This window comes from Limtongia smithiae (genome assembly GCF_038497785.1).
Source record: "Limtongia smithiae strain NRRL Y-17922 unplaced genomic scaffold V1518scaffold_1, whole genome shotgun sequence".
Taxonomy (NCBI): Eukaryota; Fungi; Ascomycota; class Lipomycetes; order Lipomycetales; family Lipomycetaceae; genus Limtongia; species Limtongia smithiae.
In genome coordinates, this window is record NW_027117622.1 from 136282 (window position 1) to 157620 (window position 21339).

At 49.3% G+C, this 21339-nt stretch overlaps 8 protein-coding genes across 8 annotated transcripts; 4 read left to right on the forward strand and 4 right to left on the reverse strand.

Annotated features, from left to right (window-relative positions):
- Positions 1–398: 398 nt before the first annotated feature.
- Positions 399–1075, reverse strand: V1518DRAFT_424278 (calponin homology domain-containing protein; the record flags this gene model as incomplete). Its single annotated transcript, XM_066905861.1, has 3 exons — positions 399–804; positions 853–941; positions 998–1075. The coding sequence occupies 3 exons, from the start codon at positions 1073–1075 to the stop codon at positions 399–401; spliced, it is 573 nt and encodes a 190-aa protein (XP_066761691.1).
- Positions 1076–1096: 21 nt separating this feature from the next.
- Positions 1097–2339, forward strand: V1518DRAFT_408177 (transcription factor TFIID complex subunit 8 C-term-domain-containing protein). The gene is made up of 2 exons (XM_066902063.1): positions 1097–1538; positions 1591–2339. Exons 1-2 carry the CDS (start codon positions 1322–1324, stop codon positions 2289–2291), a joined length of 918 nt encoding a protein of 305 aa, XP_066761692.1. The 5' UTR covers positions 1097–1321; the 3' UTR covers positions 2292–2339.
- Positions 2340–2468: 129 nt separating this feature from the next.
- V1518DRAFT_408181 (mitochondrial precursor protein) lies at positions 2469–4994 on the forward strand. The gene is made up of 4 exons (XM_066902064.1): positions 2469–2529; positions 2711–3057; positions 3123–3253; positions 3304–4994. The coding sequence occupies exons 2-4, from the start codon at positions 2775–2777 to the stop codon at positions 4759–4761; spliced, it is 1872 nt and encodes a 623-aa protein (XP_066761693.1). The 5' UTR covers positions 2469–2529; positions 2711–2774; the 3' UTR covers positions 4762–4994.
- On the reverse strand, positions 4799–6381 carry V1518DRAFT_408183 (uncharacterized protein). The gene has a single exon (XM_066902065.1). The coding sequence runs from the start codon at positions 6138–6140 to the stop codon at positions 4989–4991; it is 1152 nt and encodes a 383-aa protein (XP_066761694.1). The 5' UTR covers positions 6141–6381; the 3' UTR covers positions 4799–4988.
- On the forward strand, positions 6266–9240 carry V1518DRAFT_408184 (uncharacterized protein). The gene is made up of 3 exons (XM_066902066.1): positions 6266–7916; positions 7966–8183; positions 8239–9240. Exons 1-3 carry the CDS (start codon positions 6461–6463, stop codon positions 9046–9048), a joined length of 2484 nt encoding a protein of 827 aa, XP_066761695.1. The 5' UTR covers positions 6266–6460; the 3' UTR covers positions 9049–9240.
- Positions 9128–11454, reverse strand: V1518DRAFT_453043 (adaptin N terminal region-domain-containing protein). Its single transcript, XM_066906527.1, has 4 exons — positions 11369–11454; positions 11134–11315; positions 10632–11072; positions 9128–10582 (listed from the first exon to the last, which is right to left on the reverse strand). The coding sequence occupies exons 1-4, from the start codon at positions 11393–11395 to the stop codon at positions 9253–9255; spliced, it is 1980 nt and encodes a 659-aa protein (XP_066761696.1). The 5' UTR covers positions 11396–11454; the 3' UTR covers positions 9128–9252.
- A 3469-nt stretch (positions 11455–14923) lies between these two features.
- On the forward strand, positions 14924–20196 carry V1518DRAFT_369918 (Ion transport protein-domain-containing protein; the record flags this gene model as incomplete). Its single annotated transcript, XM_066901301.1, has 8 exons — positions 14924–16090; positions 16222–16988; positions 17067–18193; positions 18247–18374; positions 18432–18717; positions 18774–19359; positions 19412–19610; positions 19663–20196. The coding sequence occupies 8 exons, from the start codon at positions 14924–14926 to the stop codon at positions 20194–20196; spliced, it is 4794 nt and encodes a 1597-aa protein (XP_066761697.1).
- Positions 20197–20274: 78 nt separating this feature from the next.
- On the reverse strand, positions 20275–21135 carry V1518DRAFT_408202 (uncharacterized protein). Its single transcript, XM_066902067.1, has 2 exons — positions 20616–21135; positions 20275–20550 (listed from the first exon to the last, which is right to left on the reverse strand). Exons 1-2 carry the CDS (start codon positions 21081–21083, stop codon positions 20404–20406), a joined length of 615 nt encoding a protein of 204 aa, XP_066761698.1. The 5' UTR covers positions 21084–21135; the 3' UTR covers positions 20275–20403.
- Positions 21136–21339: the final 204 nt, after the last annotated feature.

Genomic DNA, 21339 nt, shown 5'->3' on the forward strand with positions numbered 1-21339 from the left:
GGAGCATAAAACATAGATTGGCTCTACTTGGCACAGTCTCGTGTGCACTGTGTTATGTCCGTCGTCTACCAAGTGCTGCGGTGCGACGGCTTAATAGGTGTGAACGTAGTATATACGCCGTTGCTAACGGATCATGCTTTACTGCCGCGTCTTGTCACTGGGAATAGCGACAGGGACGGATACGAGGATGACTTCACGTGCGTCCGTAGGCAAGTTTCCACGATATCTATCAGCTTTTCCACGTGATTTCATGAGCATTATGTGTTGATAAACACTTCTCTCATGAGCGCGTAGTGCGTACTTGTTCCGTACCAAAGCGCTCTCATTAAACAAAACTAGAACCAACACCGTACAGTTAATAGTATACAGGATCCGTCAAAAACTCCAAACTAGCAAGACTACTCCGGCTTGAATACGATATCCCGGCGCTTCGCAAACACAATCTTCTCAGAACCCTGGCTTGCGCCGCCCATGTAGCCATACTGGCGTGTATTCCAAGCCGGAATTCCCACGCCCTCCTTGGGATGCCGTGACGGCGACTCGTGCTTGATTCCCAGTTTCGGTCCGAGCACGGGGACGGAGGCGACGTTCTTGTTTGCGTAGCGAGAGAAGGAGTACAGCGTTTGGAGCACTTGGGCGGGGTCTTTTTGCTCAAAGAGATCGACTGTCTGGAAGAGGTCGTATTGCGGGAGACCGAGTGAGGTGGCGGCTTTGAGAAACATGGAGATATTTTCCATTTGTACGAAGGGCATGCGGGATTGCTTGAATTTGAGGTTGCAGTCGGGGATCACGGCGTTGGCGATGCTGTGTGGGTTAGCTTGCGGTGTGCGCGAGGCGGATCGGGAAGCATACCGACATAGAATGGTGCCATCCTTGAGCACGGACATGAGATCATCGTCGCGGAGGTTCTCGTCAAGAATACTCTCGATCCATGTCTTTGCCTGTGGTGTGGAGTGTAAGCAAGACGTCATAGTGGCGTACAATAGTGGGGGTTTACCTCAGCGGCTGACTTTGCGTCGTACTTGGACTTGCGGAGTTCAGCGACGTCCTGGTCCAGATTCGACACGGAAGCCATGGCGGGTCGAGTGTGCGGGGTGGTGGTGAAGTTGAAGTGGGAATGAGAGAGAGTACAGCGCCAGGCCATCGCCAAAGCACTCCTGAATCTCAGCCGTGAACTACAAACAGATCGGTACGACACTCTACGCCAACAACAGCACATCCGCAGGCCGTTACCGTGCGGTCTTCAGCACAATTCACGCATAGGAACGAGCTGTGACCGCGCGTGTACAAAAACACCGCGGCGGCGTCCTCTGTTACGGCCATGAACAACGACCCCGAGGACTGGATGACTGATAGTGACGCCGGATTCCACCATGATGGCCAGAATGAGGATGACACAGGACTTGTTGAGCGGATAGCACGAGGGTATCCGCGCGAGAAGTCGTATTTGCAGCGCTCTGTGGCGATCATGCTGCAGTCGTTGTCGATACCGTGTTCTGCATCTGCGCTGCAGATGACCACTATGCTTGCTGAAGAATGTATGATACGCGCTTGTGGCAGAGGATGAGAATAACGCTAACGATTGTGCAGATATGTTACATCTAGCGACTCATTTACACAAATACACAGTCATGCAACGTCGCAGCACGCCGAGCATACGCGACGTCGCGTTCATGTTCACTGCCGAAGGCATCCACACCGGCGACCTTGAGGAAGAATACTTCCGCTCACAATTTGTATTTCTCCCACCCGACCCCCTTACCGACACAACTATCCAGCCCGACAGCGATACAGAGTTCCTCCGCATCTGCGAGGACTGGGATAAGCAGCAGGGCCTGCTCTCGCATATCGCGCGCTCGTCGCGGAAGAAGGCCGAGATCGCGTATATACCTTCGTGGATGCCGCCGCTACCGGCGGATTACACATACAGGTCTACGCCGGTGTTTGTACAGCGCGTGACGAATCCTCGGGATATTCGCGAGCGGATATTGGAGGAAGGCAGGGTTGTCGAGGAAGCGCTACGAAAACTGGGATCACTGAGCAGCGGCGCCGCGGCGATCACAGGTGACAACAATAACAGCAGTACTACCGCGGAAATCGCGGCAGTCGAAGGGATGAACATCGAGCTGAACCTTGAAAGCAGCGATGAAGAATCGTCGAACTTGATACTGAAGCAGCAAGAGCGGCGACCAAACCCGAAGCGTTTCGACATTGTTGCGCTCGCGGCTGCGCGAAAGAAGCGGACAATCAATCCGATCATTCTGCACATTGGCAAGAAGGCCAAGACGTGAACACAAATTGTATGATATAGCCATGAATAATTAGAGGATACTGAATGAGTTGCGCGCCGGCGTAGATGAGGTACCAAGTGTGTACAAGTTGCGCGGATGTGCTGTTGTACGCCGGGTAACACCGGGATCTGCCGCTCAAAAAAAATCTGGAGAAGAGCGTCTCCGCCATAGCGAAACTCATTGTGCGACTTCAATCCACAATCATCAGCACCCCCCGAAAGGCCTGGATCTTCTCGCAGTATGTCATTTCTTACATTAGTTTTTGTGCCGAATTGTGTTATTGCTGCTCTGTTCTTGTGGTAGCCTCCGCAGTTCTACTCCGTGAGTGTGCGCGTGTGCGTCCAATCCCGCATCACCTGCCCCTCGAACGTCAGCCAGGCACACTTTGAGAATACCAGTCTAACAACAACACCGGATAGGTCCATATCTTGGCGCCTTCCAATCTCGTGTATATCGACCCCCGGTACGACTGACCGACTGACAATGGCACCCGTCGCCGTCTCTGTCTCATCCGCGTCGCCGTCGCTGTGGGCGCGGTTCTCCAAGTTTGTCGCGGACAACAAGACGCTCGTGTACGGCGTTTCTGCGGCTACCTTTGTGGTTGTTGCCGGCGCAGGCGTGTATTACGTTGCGTATAGCGATAGCAAGCAATCACCCGGCGCGGGGTCATCAGCATCATCCTCTTCCACGCCGAAAACCGCGAGCGAGAAGAAGAAGGCGAAGAAGGAAAAGAAGAAGGCCAAAAAAGAACGGGAAAAGCAGGAAGGTAGGTGTATATTTGATGGACATGTATTTCGTATTCGTGGTTGATGCTGATCATAGATTCCACAGCTGCGAAAAGCGAAAAGTTGCCAGATGAGACGCCGAAGGACGTGTCAGAACCTGATGTCGCGAAGGAGCTTGTGGAAGCTGAGAGCACGCTGCCTGAGATCCCGGCGGATACTTCGGGTCTTTCCGCAGAGGTGCGTTTCTGGATTTATTACTGTCCACTGTACACCACTGACACACGCAGGTTCGGAAAGAGTCATCGCTGGAATACAAAACGGCGGGCAATGCGGAATTCAAGGCCAAAAACTACAAAAAAGCGATCGAGCTCTACACTGGTGCAATTAAGCTGTATAAGGACGCGATCTACTTCTCCAACCGAGCAGCGTGCTACAACGCGCTAGAAGACTGGGACAAGGCTATTGAGGACTCGACCGCCGCTCTCGAGCTGGATCCCCTATACGTGAAGGCACTCACACGCCGGGCGGCTGCGTTCGAAAAGCTCGGAAAGTATCAGGACTCGGTGACTGACTACACCGCGTCGGTGCTGCTGTCCGGCAATACGAACGACGCTGTCAGCAAGTCAATTGATCGCCTGTTAATGAAGAGTAGCGAGTCGCGCGTCGAGGAGTACTCGCAGGTCAAGTCTAAGCCGAACGCGCTGCCGTCGATCTCGTTCGTCAACGCGTACTTGGACTCATTCCACACGAGTCCACTGTCGGCTGAGATCGAGGGCGCAGCGGAGGGCACCGGTAACTACTATCTTGCGCAAGCGTTCGCGGAGACTGCAAAAAAGACGATGGAGACACACAACGCTGCGTACGCGGACCTAGAGAAGGCGATCGAGCTCGGCGTGGACGATTTGGCGGTTGCATTGGAGATGCGCGGAACATACAAGTTTTTGATGGCCGACAACGCAGGCGCGATGGCGGATCTCAACCAGAGCATCGAGATCAAGCCGAGCGTGCGCGCGTACGTGAAACGGGCGATGATGTACGTCGAGATGGGCCAGCCGGAGAGCTGCAACGCGGACTTTTTAGCCGCGATCGCGCTGGACCCTGAGTCGCCGGACGTTTACTACCACCGGGGCCAAGTGCACTTCTTGCTGACGGAGTACAAGGAGGCGGCGAAGAACTACCAGAAGGCGATCGACCTGGACAAGAACTTTGTGTCTGCGCATATTCAGCTCGCGGTGACGCAGTACAAGTGCGGCGATGTGGCGGTCGCGATGGCGAGCTTCAAGCGATGCATGAAGAACTTTGAGAACAGCTCGGACGTGTACAACTACTTTGGAGAGTTGCTGATGGACCACCAGCAATTCGACAAGGCGATCGAGAAGTTTGACGAGGCGTTCAAGCTGGAGACGAGTCTGAAGAAGAACGGGGGTATTAACGTGCTGCCACTGGTGAACAAGGCGTACCTGTTCTGGAACTTTAAGCTGGGGACTATGGAAGAAGCGGAGAAGCTGTTGAAGACCGCGGTGGAGCTTGACCCGCAGAGCGACTTTGCGATTGGCACGCTGGCGCAGCTGCTGATGTCGCAGCACAAGATGGAAGAGGCGCTGACGTATTTCAGGAAGCAGCTTGCGCTGGCCCGATCAGACGCCGAGATCATGCAGGCGTCGTCGTACATTGAGGCTGTAGAGGTGCAGCTGAGACTGATAGAGCGATATCCGCAGATCAAGGACCAGATGACACCGGCTTAGTTATTTCGTTGTTGAAAACAAGGTGTGACATACTTGTATTGCTGCTTATGTGGTTTGTACGATACACGAAATGTCCGGCGGGTGAAGGAGGCAAAGGGCGAAGGAGAGCGAAGATCATGATCGACGTGCTGGTACAGTGCACACGACGACAACATCTAAGGATCACCGGCGCAGACGCAAAAATCTCTTGTCATACAGAAACGTAAAAAAATATAAAGTACTTTTGATCAGAACACGATTTTTTTGCCTTGCGAGGGGACAATGGCAGCGGAGGCACGTTTGGCGGAGGCGAGGGCGAGACCAGGGGTCATACGTTTTGAGGAGGGCTTAGAATCGCGTTTGCGGTGGGTAGGGTGTGGGTCAACGGGTTCGGACGCGATGATGGCGGGCGACGTGGAAGTTGTGTTGATAATGTCGGAGGTGAATTTCTTGTGCTCGCGTGGCGCAGATGACGATGTCTTCTTGAACGGCGTGCGCTCAGTAGATTCACCCGCTTCTACTTTGTCTTTCCATCGGAACGAACGATCTTGTCCAAACTCGACCTTGACACCTTTGCGGCCCAATAAAGTCGTCAATTTGCCAACGGACTTCAGCACCCGTGACGCGTCGTCGGCGGACGCGTAGTCGAGAAACGCAAAGCCCTTGCAGTTACCCGAGTCTTGGAATGTCGCCATGCGTACTCGTGTAGGTTTGACCGTATCGAGAATCGAGTTCTCGTAGTTGTCGTCTTCGTCTTCCTCGCCTTCCTTGGTGATCAGGCGCGACTTAACATCGACGGTGAAGTGTTCCTCAAGGTCGGTGGATTTGGTGTCAAAGGGTAGGTTGCCGATGAAGAGGATACCGGTTGGTGGATTCTCTGGCGCAACCGCAGTAGACGAGGCAGAGGATTTGGGAGCGGGTGTGGAGACATCTTTGATAAGGACTTTGCGTCCTTCGAAGGGTGTCTCAGAGAGCCCGATAGCGACTTGCATAGCTTTGCTAGAGACAAAGTCAACGTATGCAAACCCCTTGTTGTTGCCGCCGGCGAGCTTGGGCATGTGTATCCGCGCGATGTCTTCGGCGGTGACGCCGCCTTTTGAGGCAGTGGTGAAAAAGCGTGTAAGGTCGGGTTTCTTGGTTTGATACGATAAGTTTCCGATCCAGATACCAAATGCAGTCTTTTGCTTGCTGTTGGTCTCATCTTTGGGGTGCTTTCTAGTCTTTTTCTTGGTTGGTTCCTCGTCGGCAGGTGGAGGTACAGGTTCGGTATTGTCGGTGGGAGGAACACCGGATTTCTTGCGCTTGCGAAGTTCTTTCTTGGAAAGAGGTTCCGGCTGAGTGACGTCAATTTCGATCTCCTTAAAGGAATCAGCACGCTTGCGCTTCTCGGCAGGTGCCATGATATCGTAGTGGTTGTAGTGTATGATGAAGTTCCCGGCGGTGAGGAAGGAAATTCTTTACTAACGCCGGTCGGAGACAGCGGCGATTGCGGGTGCCGCGAGGAGGCGAATCGAACGAACACAAGGTCGTGAAGACGCCAAGCAGGGCGGAAAGTAGTTATCAACCACGGCGTTGATTGGCTGGTGCGAGCTAGTCGGACGTGGTGGTGGACTTGTCGTTGACGACGGGGCCGGCGTCGTGTTCGTAACTCACCGCCAGACACTTCACCACAAGCACCAACAACACCCCACATCATCAGCACCTCCCGCACAGATGCGCAATGGCAGCCGTCCGCCGTCCCGTCTCTCCCATCCCTGAATATCCCCGCCTGCGCACCCGCCGCGCGTGCCAGATATGTCGCCGCCGCAAGGTCAAGTGCGACGGTGTCACTCCATCGTGCGGGCAGTGCTCCCTCCGCGGCGCCCTGTGTTACTACAAGGACGACGACGGCGCGTATCTCCCACCCGCCGCGGCAGGTGGGAGTGCCACCAGTGGCGGTGCGCGAATGTCACTGGGCAGCGCGGAGAGCGTGGGCTCCGGCGGGTCGGAGCAGTCGTCGCCAACGACCACCGCGCTGCAGATGGAGAACGCGTACAAGCGACGGAAAGTCGACTCGCCTGTTCCGCCATCTTCGACCGCCTCAAAAATGCCGTTTTCACCACTCTCCGGACCGATGGCAGGCGGCCTCGCAGTGCAGCAGCATATGAGCCCAATCCACAGCACATTGTACTCCGGCGTGACCGCGTCGAACCCCGGCATCGATGAGAGCTTCATCTACTACGGCCCCGCGTCGACATTTTCATTCATCCAGCACATTCACCAAGAAATCAACGCGGGAACGATTGAGATGAACGGCGTTGGTGATGTGCCTGAGGGTATCAAGAAGTACGGGTTCCGCGACTTATTCCTCGGGTGGACTGCCGACAAGAGCCAGGAAACCAGCGCCATGGCAGGATCTGTTAAGTTCCTCGACCCCCCGACCGCGGCAAAGTTTGCAGACAATTTCTGGCGCACGCTCGGGTACATCATTCCCGTGTACACGCGCGCGTATATCGACAGCTTGCTTGAGGCCATGTACAATTCGAAAATCACAACCGTGCGCGGCGAGGCGGGCCTACTCTGCGTGCTTGCTACCGGTGCAAGTCTGGAAGGCGAAACGGAGTGGAGCAACTTGTTTTTCGAGCGCGCCCTAGAGATCGTGCAGTCCACCAGCGAAGTCATCTCTACCGACCGCGTCAAGGTTCTACTCATGCTTAGCCACTTACAAGCCATGGGGGGGAAGATGAATATGGCGTATAATCTCTCTGGGCAAGGCGTCCGTCTCGCGTACGCGTGTGGGCTACACAGAGATTTCCCGCTACTGTCGCAGTACTCGCACGACGGCTTGCGAAACACGCAGGACAGGCGGCTTACAGTGTGGTCGCTGTACTCGTTCGAGCGGTTATTGTCCATTAGTCTCGGGCGGCCATCAGCCTTCAACGACGGCGAACTCGACGTATCCCTCCCCGATAACGATTTCCTGCGTTACATGGCACCATTGGGTCGGATTAGCATGAAATCCTCGCAACTGATTTACGGATTACACAATTCGTCGGTGCTGAGTATTTGGGAACATGCGCGCGAGATCGACGAGGAGCTCGTGCAGTACCAGAGCGAGCTGCCTGCGAACCTGCGATTTGAAGATTTTGGAAAACCAGGTATCGTGTTGCACGCAGACGCATTCGTTATCGGTTGTCGTAAGTTTAACACTTGTGTGCTACTAAGTGATATTCAGCTAACCGCCAGATTACTACATGTTCAAAACATTGACATACCGTCCGTTTTTGTTGATCGACGGATTACTGCGGAAACAAGAACGCATGCATGCGTCGCAGGGATTAACGTCGCCGCCGACGATTGAAGACCGCGGATTTTTGCCCGAAGCTTGTCGGCGCGCTGTCGAAGCTGGACGGGGACTCTTGTTACTCCTTGCCCGGTCATATTCCTCCAACCCCATGCTTGCGGTATGTACACCAACACCTAACTATGGTGCTTTTCTATATGCTGATTATCAACTAGACAATGCGCTTCAACTCGATGTTTTTACAAAACGCGTGTGCAATCCTTCTCTTTGATGTACTCCGCGACCCGTGGAGCAAACACGAAGTGATGACGAATTTTGAAATCATAAACATCGCGCTGGAATGCTACCGTCTCATGAAGGCCGACGTTGGCGTCGAAAGCGGGCTAGCCATGATTGAACAGGTTCAAGCGCGAGCACGAGAAGCTTTTGAAATGGCCAATCGGGAGCGGGCTCATTCGGCGGCGGAGGAGATGGACGGTGCAGCGCAGGTACCGATGTCCTCAGCGAGGACGACGACAGGGGTGTCTGCACAGGCGCCGGTGCTGGTTGTGACGCCGAAGCCTGAGTCCGCGGTGAACGTGATGGATTTATTCACGATTGGGGTTTCGCCAGATGTTTTGGAAACAGGGCCTGGTATTGGCGCTATGAGCGGGGAGTCGGGAATGGGAATTTCGCCGTCGCATCTGCATCGACCGTCCAACAACAGCAGTCCTATAGGTGATATTTCCCTGTCAGCGACAAGATTAGACGGTAATGGAACAGCTACCACAGCTCGAGCGGGTTCGCATATTGATATCACGACACCATCCTCCTCCACACCAGTCTCGGCTACCGTTGCCCCCAACATCATTAGTTCCACTCCTTCCGCCGCTCCGTCTGCTGCCGCCGTCACTGACAAGGCAAACGACGACATGGCGCTTTCCTCCGATATCAATCTCAATAGTATCCAGTTTTGGGAGCATTGGGATGAAGGCTTTGATTGGCTCAAGTCCGGGTTCATGCTACCGGCGGACAACAAGTCATAAATGCATTTTTGGGACGTGTGGTGGAATTGTATTTTTTTGGGCTGTATAAATTGTGTCATAATAGTGATGACGACGAGATGGGGTCGGAAAGTATACTGTAGATTATGGAGAGATATAGAGGCGCAGGATTGGTTGTCATTCTTCATCAATTCACGCATCTTACAACAACTACAGCTACTACATCCAACAAGTACAAATCGCAGGCTAATCATCCGTGAGCAGATCGCCGCGCTGGGAAAACAAATTCACGCCACCATTGCCTGCCGTCTCGTATGCGTTTTCGTAATCATTTGGGTAGTCATCTAAACCGTCGTTTTGGTTCGCGGTTGTATTCATACTCCCTGTGCGCTGGAATGAGTTCACGGAGGTGACAGAGTCACCGCGTCGCAAGGCCGGGGACGCCTCGAGGGTGCGGCTTTTTGTGCCTTTGAATATCTGCGAGACGGGTTTGAGGTAGATTGAGGCAAGTGAGCCTATGTTGAGGGAAATTTCGTCAACAGTTTTGTCGTCGAGTTTTTCGGATTCAACGGAGACTGCGGGTTTTTCGGACATGACGACCATGCGTGTGGTTTCGGTGCTGGAAGAGCCCGAGGAGAGAAGGCGCCAGTACATGTACCCCCGGTCGCGGAGGTCGGGGTTGTCGGTATCTTCGGTCGACCATTGTAGCACTTTGAGCACGAGCTCTTGGCCCTTGGCGGGGCGTTGGATGAAGAGCTTAACAGTGGCGGTGAGTAGCGCGAATTGCACCTCGACGGTCTCGTCCTTGAACGAGAACAAAAACTCGTCGAGTAACTCGTCCGAATTTTCGATGCGGTCGGCGTATTGTCCGATGATCCAGACCATTGCAGCTTTAGCCTCCGGCTCGTCGAGGGAGTCAAGATTTTTGCACAGCGTGGAGATGATTTGCTCGTACCTATTGGGATATCTGCGGAATATATTCTTGATTACCACCGTGGCTTCCTGTACGATGTAGGACACGCGGGTCTCGACGAGGCCGAGGAGCGCGTCGATGCAGGCTGTCGCGGAGGACTCGATTTTAATGGCCAGCTTGCCGATCGCCCGGACTGCTTTCCGGACGAATTGCACGTCGATTTCGGATGCGTATTCGGTCAGTTCGCGCAGGATCATTTTCATATTATCCTCAGTTGCTAGCAAAAAAATGATTTCCAGCTTCGCGACCTTGATGTAGATAGGGTCGTTGTACTTGCAAAAGAACACCTTAATGTCCCGCTGCAGAATGAATGGAAATCGTTGCAGAATCAAGAAGCAGTTTCGCAGGGCCACATACTGGATCTCTGCGGGTTTCGAGAGAAGCGTGACGAGGGGAGGGCCAAAGCGATGCACGATGCTGTCGATGGCGGTGTCGTCAGAGATGTAGTGCGTGAGAAACAGGATCACACGGATGGACCCGAGCACGACGGCCGCGTTGGAGTGCTGCAGGCGCGGGAGAAGGCGTTCGGCCATTAGAAGCGCCTCAGGGGGGTCTTGCGGGGTGAAGGACATCAGTGCCGAAAGGATGTATGTTTGTGACCACCTAGACGTATTAGCAGTGAAGACCGTGAATGAAAAAAGAGGAGACGTACTCGTTGCAATCACCCAATATCCGCACGAGTTTACTCGCGTCTCGGTACTCCATTGTGAATTTCATCTCTTCCGACTTATCCGTGATCTCCATCAACGTCGCCAGCCCAGCCGACACGACCGTCGGATTCTGGTCCATCAGCAAATCGTTCAACTGCCCGATAAACCTATTATGATCGACAAGCTTCCGATCCATCGCCCACAGCTTCGCGACCGCAAACGCAGCGGTCTTGCGCACGTACGGATCCTCGTCCTTGATCATTGCTGGTAGGATCTTTGCGAGCCCATTGTTGTAGGTCGGTAGGGCGATGCAGGAGATGGTGCGCAGCACGAGCGCGCGGTTGAGGGGCGAGGGATCCCGTACCATATTGAGTAGTAACGGGAGTGCCTTGTTCGCCATGTCGGGTTTCACGCGGCCGTAGTTGATCAGGAACAGGAAGCACCTAGGTCATTCGCTCGTCAGAGTATGTCAGGGGGTTGGAGGCGAATTGATCTGAGACGCACATTTTCCGGATCTCGAGGTTATCAATGTGCATGCTTTCGATGATATCCGGAAATAACTGGACCATCTCGCTGTTATTCATGGTCATATTTGCGACGATGCGCTTCAGCGTGGTTTTGCGCCGGACGTAGTTCCTGTCGCGCTTGTCCGAATGCAGCTCCGAGCGCAGCTCGTTGGCTTTGCCCTGCGCAGTGTCAGCAGGCGGGCGGATAAGAAATGCACACAAGAAATACGCGCCTTCGTGAAGAATTTGGCGTCGCTCATTGGTATGATGTGGGGATACGTGTGGTCCGCCTTGCGTACTACGCAATCGTGACTTTAATAGTCGCGGCGTCGAAGACTGCCGGCTTGCCGGCCTCTACTTTTTCCGACTTGCACGACGGGATTCATTATATTGTATAGGCACCAAAACGAAATCAAGCTGCTGCCATTGTCTTCTATTCATATATCCTACAAAAAAACTATTGAAAATCCTGCCCTACGACGTGTATTATCCCGGCAAACTTGAACTTAAGGCTGAGAGTCTGACCGAGAGCTGGTCTCGTCGATGATCTCAACTTTATCTGCATGCGTAAGTACAACAACATGCGACAGTTATGCATGGTATATATAAAGTGTCGCATTTGCACAGTGGCACCAAACCCGCTGCTGTCAGCTGTCAGACTATCATAGCCCTAGTCCCACTTCACTTCGCGAAAGTGCATGAGAATCCCAGGCATATCGCATTCACTAAGCGAAGATCTAGCCGGTAAAGTAGAATACTCTAGCGCAAGTTAGAAACAGTCTTGGAAGTCTGCAAAGCCTGGCGTTCTGCTGGTAACGAACGCAAAACCCAAGAAACCTGTCACTATGAACTATGTTCCTCATTGTTCTCTCACTTCGACTCTTTCTCAATGGCACACTTATAATTAGAAAGCCACTGATAATTTGAAAGGACTGCTTGCGCTTTTTAGTAGTTACTATAGCTTTGGAAATACAAGTGAATTTCGTAACTGAGATGGCGCTCAACGCTCGCTTGCGAAACGCAACATAAATCGCGTTCCTGCGACGGTCAAGATGAACACTCAGCAAGTTAAAATTACTGAATCGCGAAGTTTGCAGATGAGCCTCACTAATCAAAAGGGATCTCTATTTGCATCAGAATGGCATTTGAAATTTTGCAACAGCTGATGGCGGCCATGGTGATCAGGGTCAGCGTCAAAGCGCGCTAGCATAATTAACATTTGACTACCAAACGTTCTCTGCGACACGTGCTACCTTAACTGTGTTAAGTTTCTCGGCTAATTCATTTTACGTTTACTAAAACTGTACACGGATCAATAAGCTCGCTGATCAATCGTGGACCTCGTGGCCCTCCAGAATCCTTACTTACCGGTTGTCAGGTGTCTAGTACCCCATTGTATATCTAAACGGCGTGCTCCATTTCTTTTACAGGCGACGACATTAATTAACTGTGTATCCATAGCAAATCTGGCGAGTCGCAATCGGTTCTTCCGTGAGATAGTACTCGTAGGACCAAAGAGACACGATATAAAGGGAAACTGGCATGAAATGAACCGCGCAAGTAAGTCAAACTTTTTGGCAAATATTCGACATAAAGCTGTTCTCTAAATAATTGTTGGTAGGATTTCTGACCATTTATGATAATTGTCGGAGCAAGTTAGGCCGACAGGTGAGATGGAGATAGTTTAATGGTTGTAAAATATTTGTTAACTCAATTCAAGACGCAGTTTGTAGCAAGAGTCGCTACTGTTGCAGTGAAATTAAATTTAGTTATACCAAGCATTTTAAGAATCCTTTGTGACCCCGTCGATTTGAACCATCGTTTTCAGTTGTTCTTTCATCAGCGACCGCTACACACGGGATACCGACGTTTGCTGTAGATCTATTTTCTGAACTATGGAATGAGAACCGCAATAGACAATCTCTTTACAAAGCAACTAGCGTTTCGCGCAAGTCAAACTATGCTTGACACTGTGAATGCTTCGAGAAGTGGACGAAAGCCAGCAGAAGCTTGGAGAATAGTGCTATGCTATGGTAGTTCGAAGGACGAGGTTACTTAGCTATATCTTGATTGCAAATTTCTGCATAATGGTTCTTGTGTTAATATCAGAGGCTTGTTACCACAGTAAGTACTGAAACGTATTCGAGGTAAGTCATCGCAAATACTGATTTATCTCCGGCAGTTTGCTTAACTGAATTTGGATACTTGGTTATGTTTCTTCGCTTGTCCTTCTGGTCATTTATATATCTGCCCGTATTGCTAACTTAGAATACAGCGCTACAGACTATAAAGGTATTGTGTGGCGCATTCGTTGGCACGCATACGGTACTAGCTGGCTTGGTGTATTTGGGTCGGCACTTTTGCTCTCAGTAGATATACTATATAGTTCAAGAGACCGGCATGATTACGGTGAAGCGGCTGCCCTTACTATCGTAGATCTATTGCTGATTCCCAAACATGATCGAATGAACCAAATACTCATTATGGCTTAAGCTAGCTCCTTCTCGATAGCAGATTTACTGTTCACTTCGGTTGTGCCGTTTGTGTGGTATGACGTTACACTTAGTCGGAGATTGGTCTGATGCGAATTTGAACAGAAGACACCAATCAACTTTCGAACGATGGCTTACATAGATCTCGTGACTTTTCAGGCAACGTCGTTTTTGACTTTGCGCTGCAATCCTTAATCGCAAGATTTCTGTGTGATGAACTTCTTCCGTAGCCACGCGCTCGCTGTAGAAGCTATTGCTCAGTCAATTTACTTCGAAGTCGTAGATAGCTATTTTAGTGTTTCGCTTGCTTAGGCCGGCGTCAGCACGAACGCAGCGCGCCGCAAAAATTGCGGCGTATATGCTGTGGGCTGCCATACTCAGTGGCCAAACGGTCTGCATTCGAGTTTCCGTCAGGCTCGTTGTGGCGTACGCATGCGTACGCATGCGTACGCTTAACCTGACCGTGGCCTTGGTCAACGGACCGCTCCCAAGGTCAAGGAAGCACAAGGAAGCGGAGCTCAGACGCAAATAGTTTGTATCTGCTCTACACTGAAAGCTCTTGCCTTCTCGCGCCTGGAGAGCTGAACTTTTTCGCTAACTACAATACGTACGTCTGCATCGCACTTCATTATGTTACTACCCGCTAATAACTGGTCAGTGCGCTGTTGTTAGTACTGCACAGTATCAATGAAGCGCTGCCAGCCCACTCAGTATGGCGATCTAACCAGCAATACCGATGGAATTGACGCAAGAGAATCCAGAACTAAGCATGACACCGAAGGACATCAGTCCGGCAGTGGGAAATCACCAAAACAACACGGTCGCGCTATGGGCATCGACCCTGTAGAGGGAGAACCAAGCAATATATATGCAACTCTGTCGTCTACGCAATCATTTATGCTGTCCGAAGAAGACGGGCAATCGCGAGAGAAGTCAATGAGCGAGACACCGCAGCGCACTGTCTCCATCTCCAGCTTGAAGCGTCCTCGTCGTGCATTGATTTCTCCAAGAGGAGACGACACTGTGTTTGTATGGTCATCTGCTGATCCAATTAGTGGCCGTCAACCGTCATCCCGCTCCTCCGCATTGCCCAATTCTGTTAGACATTCTTCATATGCCGACTCCTATTGCTATGGAGACGAACTTAACACGATTGAGGCTGGTATAGCCATTATTTCTCCCCTCTACGACGATCCTCTCATCAAAGATCTCAAGGGCTCCTCTAGTTCTCGTTCGGCTGTGGAAGTGTCGTCGCTTGATGATATAGCTAGCAACGACGTTACTACTAGGACTATGATGAATTTGCGCGGCAAGTCGTTTGGATACTTTGAACAAGACCATGCTTTACGTGCAGCTTTGCACAAAATTATCAACATTTGGCTTGTTGGAAGATTCCAGTTTGTCGTTCTCTTATTGCAAACAATATTCACTTTTGTTAGAGCAGCGAAGGAGACGAAGCAGACTCTGAGATGGGGAAGTTACGTTGACATCGTCTTCCTGATCATCTTTATATACTACACACTCGAAGCTGTAGTTGACATGATTGTTAACGGAGTGATACTTCATCCGGATACCGATACGACTCAGTTTTTCTATGCCAAGGCGTTTTATCAATATAAGATGCTGAGAGGTGTAAAAGAAAGTAATTTGGATAACCGTCTCTCCGAAGTCTTGCAGCACCAAGTCCAGAGTCCGACAAGCCAACGACCTTTTCTAGGAACGAGTTGGGGAAGAATATCCTTTGTGTCGCTCCTATGTTATTGGACTTACCTTGTGTTAGCTCTTTCCAATAGTTCCTCGCATCCAGCGCTTAGTACTCTTCGTTCCCTGTGCGGTCTTCGTTTGTTATGGTGGTTCAAATTCTCAGAAACTCACAGGCTCTGGCAATATATCAGGCATGCTGGACCGCAATTATTCAACGCCGTCTTACTCCTCTTACTGTTCTCTATTTTGTTCGCAATTATCGGTGTACAAGCATTCAATGGTTCTCTGAGCCGTCGCTGCGTTTGGAGAGATTCAAATGATGAGATTATTTACGAGAATCCGTTTCAGTTCTGTGGAGGCTACATGCTCGATAACGGAACTATTATGCCGCCCGTCAGTTTGAGTTTCAAAGTTGAACAAACGTCTCCAAAAGGATATACTTGTCCGCCAAGTGCCAAGTGCGAAACGCGTCCCGACAATCCGTATAACAATACTGTCAGTTTTGATGATGCTATACATGCCTTAGAGCTGGTATTCGTGATGATGGGGATGAACGGATTCGCAGATTTGATGTACTACACTGCTGACTCGGATCATTTTCTTGCGTCGCTATTCTACATATCTGGAATCATCGTGCTGTCATGGTGGCTCTTGAATTTGTTTATCGCGGTAGTTACGGTTTCTGTGTGTGTCGAAATGGAGGAAGGAGAACAAAGAGAACAAACGCAACACGAGTATGAAGACGGCAGAGAACTTACAGTAAGGTAAGTTTACTGATTGGGGAACATGAAGAATCATCCACTGACTTTCTGAGACTTCACAGTAATCACCGTGCAGCACAGAACAATCTGTCGCGCAGAGCAGAAGCAGCAATGTCGATTTCTGAGAAGCTTTCAAGTAAACATTCAATATCGGCCTTTGAACTATTTATCTTGATTTTGATACTTATGAATTTTATTATTGCTTGTACCTATACAGCAACCGCATCTCTCTCTCATGCGAAACTGATCACGTTCTTTGATCTTGTTACAAGTATTATACAGTGTGTGGAGATATTGGTCAGATACTGGGAAGTGCAACCACGATATCGCAATTTTCTTACGCTAAGGAATCTGTTCGACTCTATTTTGGCTATAATAGCACTCATGCTTGATAGTACGTCTATCAGACGATCAAAGGCATATCCACTGCTCTCATTTTTTCAGGCAGTTCGCTTCTATCGCATCATTGAATTCATTATTCTGCCGATATGGATCATAGCCTTTGGAAAGAACGCCCGCCGAGACACGACTGCGTTGGTCGTGGTATCGTTTATGACAATTACTCTCCTTGTGGTTACTTTATTTGCTTCAGAACTTCTACGTGGTACTGTGCATTTTCAGTCTCTTGGTGCATCAATGTTTTCAATGTTCCAAATAGTGACGACTGAGAACTGGTCTAGTATATTATTTGATGTTCAAGGAAGTCTACATGATGGCAGTCTGAGTTGGATAGGCGCTATATTCTTATCTATTTGGTTTCTTCTCTCCAGCGCCCTCACGTACAACTTACTTATTGCGACAATGCAAAATGCTCTAGAGCCGAGCGATGAAGAGAAGTGGAGATTACAGGTTACCGCATTTGGACACAAATTCGAACCCACAGAAATTGGCGAAACGTAAGTAACATGTTGGCGTTGAGCAATTACTACGCTTGCCGTCTGACTACTGTTCTGCAGGGTACGAAAGAAGGACAGAGGCTTTGAAGTTTTATCTCACGCTATGACAAATTATTTGGGCGAACCTTTGAGAGAGCATCTGCCGGAGGTGAACTGGAAGAATTGGGTTGACAAGTGGTTTGCCAGTAATCCGTTCATTCCATTCTGGATCCGCAGCATTTCGAAGCTAGCCGGCTACGGTCCAAAACCGCACCTATCTGACACCGCTGTATTGGAAAATGCATCGTCAGAGAATCTCGAACCCGAAATGAAATATATTGCACAACTGAGACAGCAAATGATATTGTTTAGAGATTTGAAATCTGATTACATCGATCGAAATCCGAAGTTCAACCGTGTGCTCTTCTGCATGACTGAGAGCAATAAGTTGCGAAGATGCTGTCAAATGCTTGTTAGGCCGCCTTACGGAGCAAGATACAATGGCGAGTATGTAAATCAGACCGCTTCTTTGATATTTCATACATTCATTTCTGCTATGATAGTAGCAATGGTTGGAATAGTTTGCAAAACGACTCCATTATACCAGAAGACATACCACGATCTGCAAGTAGGCTGCAACCGTACTGAGGGAACCTGCTTCACATGGAACTGGGTATTATATACAGATTTGAGTTTTGCTATTATTTTCAGTATCGAGGCACTAATCAAGATATTTGCCGATGGTTTTGTACTTACACCAAATCCATATATCAGGTCGGTATGGAATTGTATTGACTTATTTGTCCTGATTACGATGTGGATCGACCTGATTTTGTCTGTTCTTAGCCAGGGAGTTAGCACCAGAATTCTTCGTGCATTCAAGGCTTTTAGAGCTCTCAGATTGCTCAATATTCATGAGAAGGTCAAGTTGCCATTTCATAACATGATAATTAGCGGTATTGGTAATATCCTTGCAGCAACCATAATTTCATTTGCATTTTTGATCCCCTACTCACTATGGGGCTTGACAATGTTTGCAGGCAAATTTGATATTTGCACAGACTTGGATATAGAAGGATCACTGATTTCCAGATGCATTGGCGAATTCTCTGCTGCTCCGATCCAATGGGACATCTGGCTTCCTAGATCTTACAAAAATCCTGGGTACAGTTTTGATTCCTTTGGGGAGTCTCTGTCTATCTTGTTCCAACTTGTATCTCTTGAAGGTGAAATGTGCATGCTTGAAGAAGAATTTGTGCATTCTAATATCTGACTTTAGGCTGGGTGGAAGTTGCGGAGATGTCGAAGGCTGCTGCGGGACCGGGACTTACGCCAAGAGAAAATTATTCGAACTACAACGGAATATTCATATTGTCCTTTATTGTCACGTCAATTTGCATTATCACTGTAAGTACTGGATTTAGCAGTCGTGACTGCAGGTGGCATATTGACGACTTTCTGCAGACACTTTTCATTGGTGCAATCATACAGAGCTATGGGATGAAGACCGGAACAGGCTATCTTTCTGCGAAGCAACGGGCATTTCAAGAAATTCAAACTATTCTCAATACTGTTCACCCTTCAAGAAGTGGACGAAAACCACTGCAAGGATGGAGAATGAAGTGCTATACAATGGCTGTCAAGCGGAAGAGCATACTGAATTATGTCCTGATTTTCAATCTGTGCACAACGGCTCTTGTTTTGTTCTCGGAGGCATTCTCACCGCCGGAGGTACTAGAAAGTGTTCGAAGTAAGTAATTGGAAGTATTGTGTTATATTTGGTAGCTTATTAAGTCGGCTTCTCAGATGCATGGTACGTCTCATCTGCCCTCTTGTTAACCTTTTACTTTTCCATACGTCTTGCTGGCTTGGAATGGAGATCAAGTGATGGCAAAGGTCTATTGGGGCGTTTTCGCCGGCACGGATACGATATTAGTTGGTTTGTTGTGTCCGTCTGCGCTCTTGCACTTAGTGCATATACAATTGCTCAAGAGACAACACTAAGTACGGTGAAGCGGCTACTACTTGCTATTATGACGTTGCTGCTAATTCCCAAACATGACCGAATGAATCAATTATTCATTGCGGCCAAAGCTAGCTCGCTTTCGATTGCGGTGTTACTGTTCTCTTGGATTGTGCTGTTTGTGGGATATGCCATTGCTTTCAACCAAATATTTGGTTTGACGCGAATCGGAGAAAACGGAAGCCATAACATCAACTTTCGGACGACAGCTACCTCAATGCTACTGCTGTTTCGAATGAGCTGCGGCGAAGGATGGAACTCGATCATGTACGACTATCGTGTTGAGGCGCCTCATTGTGTGAAAACGTCCGATTATTTTGCTTCAGACTGTGGAAGCAGGAAGTATGCGTACTGGCTGTTTGTCTCCTGGTAAGTGTGAGCACACTGATAAGCCAAAGCATGCGCTGACTGGTATGAGTAGGAACGTGATCAGCATGTACATTTTCTTGAATATGTTCTTCATGCTGGTCTTTGACAGCTTTAATCATGTTTTGATTGGATCCGAGTACATGCAGTTTGTTTCGCGCGGTGTTATTCGCCAGTATAAAGACACATGGGATGAATTTGATATAGAGGGCAGTGGATTTATTCGAGAAGACCAGCTTTCACAATTCCTGAAGGTATGTGTACTTGCGTATTCATCTAATATTTAACTAACTCTACATCTTGCAGAGACTCTCTGGACCATTTGCAGTAGTAATTTATGACGAAGCAAACAGTCATAAGGAACTAAAGGCACGGCTGAAGGATATGATTGGAGAGAGTCATCTGGAGCCAGTAACACAGATTACAGCGCATATGATGAATAACTTGACGGCGAGCGTTGACGTGAAAACAGTAAATCAAAAGCGGAGAGACTATGAGGATCTGTACGGAGAAATCATGCAGCAAGCTTCGAAGCTTCCTGGAGAACGAGAAAAATTTATACCGTTCAATGCGCCGTTAAGGATAATTCCGTACTTCAACATCAAGGGCGCTAACGAAAGCGCTGGGCAAGACTCGGTAATTACATTGGAAGCATTCGTATTAAGGGAAAACCGGCTGCATATGATTAGGCGGAGTCAGAAGTGGCGGTTCGCTAATCTGTGGTTGAGGGCGGCTCAAGTCCGACGAGAGTACGAGGACAGTCTGCTGAGATACCAGACTGAGCATAATATTGGGAAGGCGGGTCATTCGAACACTAGCGAAGGGACCGGCATGATCTAATAATGATTTTGAATGTTTTGTTTGGTTTTGACCTTTTGGTTTGGATAATATGATCGAGCCAGTGCAAGTCTGAGTGATGATTGCGTAACCAATATATTTGACAATTTAAGACATGTATGATATGAATTTGCTGTACCGCAGCTAATATTAGGTATCAAACGCCCGTTCCAATTCTGTAAATCCCAAAAAACCCAATTCTTTGTTAATCTAGCCTGCTCGTACAATTTTCCGTGCGACCCGCTCCCTGATGCCGACCTCTAGCATCCGTTGCCGTGCATGCTCCAGAATCTCATTTTGACATACAGCCACAATGTTATCGCGCATCATGGATTGGTCTCCAAATGGATATACGCACTGCAATGATAAGTTGTTAGTGCACAAGAACGTCGTAACAAGTGAGGTGACTGAATTCAACTCACCGAGACATCGATACACATCAACAGTGCAAAGTCTTCCTGTATCAGACATCGTCGCAGAGTATGCTTTCCACATTCCGGACATGGTCCTTTCATGGTTGGCACGACATCGTGTGGTGGTGGCCAGTTGACATCCGTTAAATAGTCTTCTTTGCTGTGCTGAAAGCTGTCCTTTTCTACATTATGGTCGTCATTGTCGCTGTGTTTGTTATTGCTTTTGCCATTGTTATGATGGCATGTTTTTCCGCTGTTTTGTTTGCTGTTTTGGTCGTTCTCGTCAGCAGCGGCGTTTGCTTGCTCCTCTTGTTCAGAGACTGCAGGCAGGGAGGTTGGCGGTAAGAACAGTGATAGCGGCGCAGCTTGCTTTGAACTTTTCTCTTCCGTCCATAAACCATCGTCCTCATCTTCATTGTCATGCGTGTTGTTTGGCCATAGGTAATCGAACGAGCGAGCGGGCCGTCGTGATTCCATGATGGTGTGTTGGCGCGACGGGAGGAGAAGTTGCTAGTGAGTGGTATGGTGATGTGAGTTGGGACCATTGCTTGAGGAAATGCGCATTGAGAATTTTTTAGTTAACCAGCAAGAATTTAGTGACGGTCACTAGTTCAGTATTAGTTAGCTTTCGCTCGCTAAATTATTTTAACCCTGCCCGCTGCCTCTACTATGATCTGAAGTCACTGTACTACCTAAGTATATTGTGAAGGATGACGAACTTAATCGTATCGGA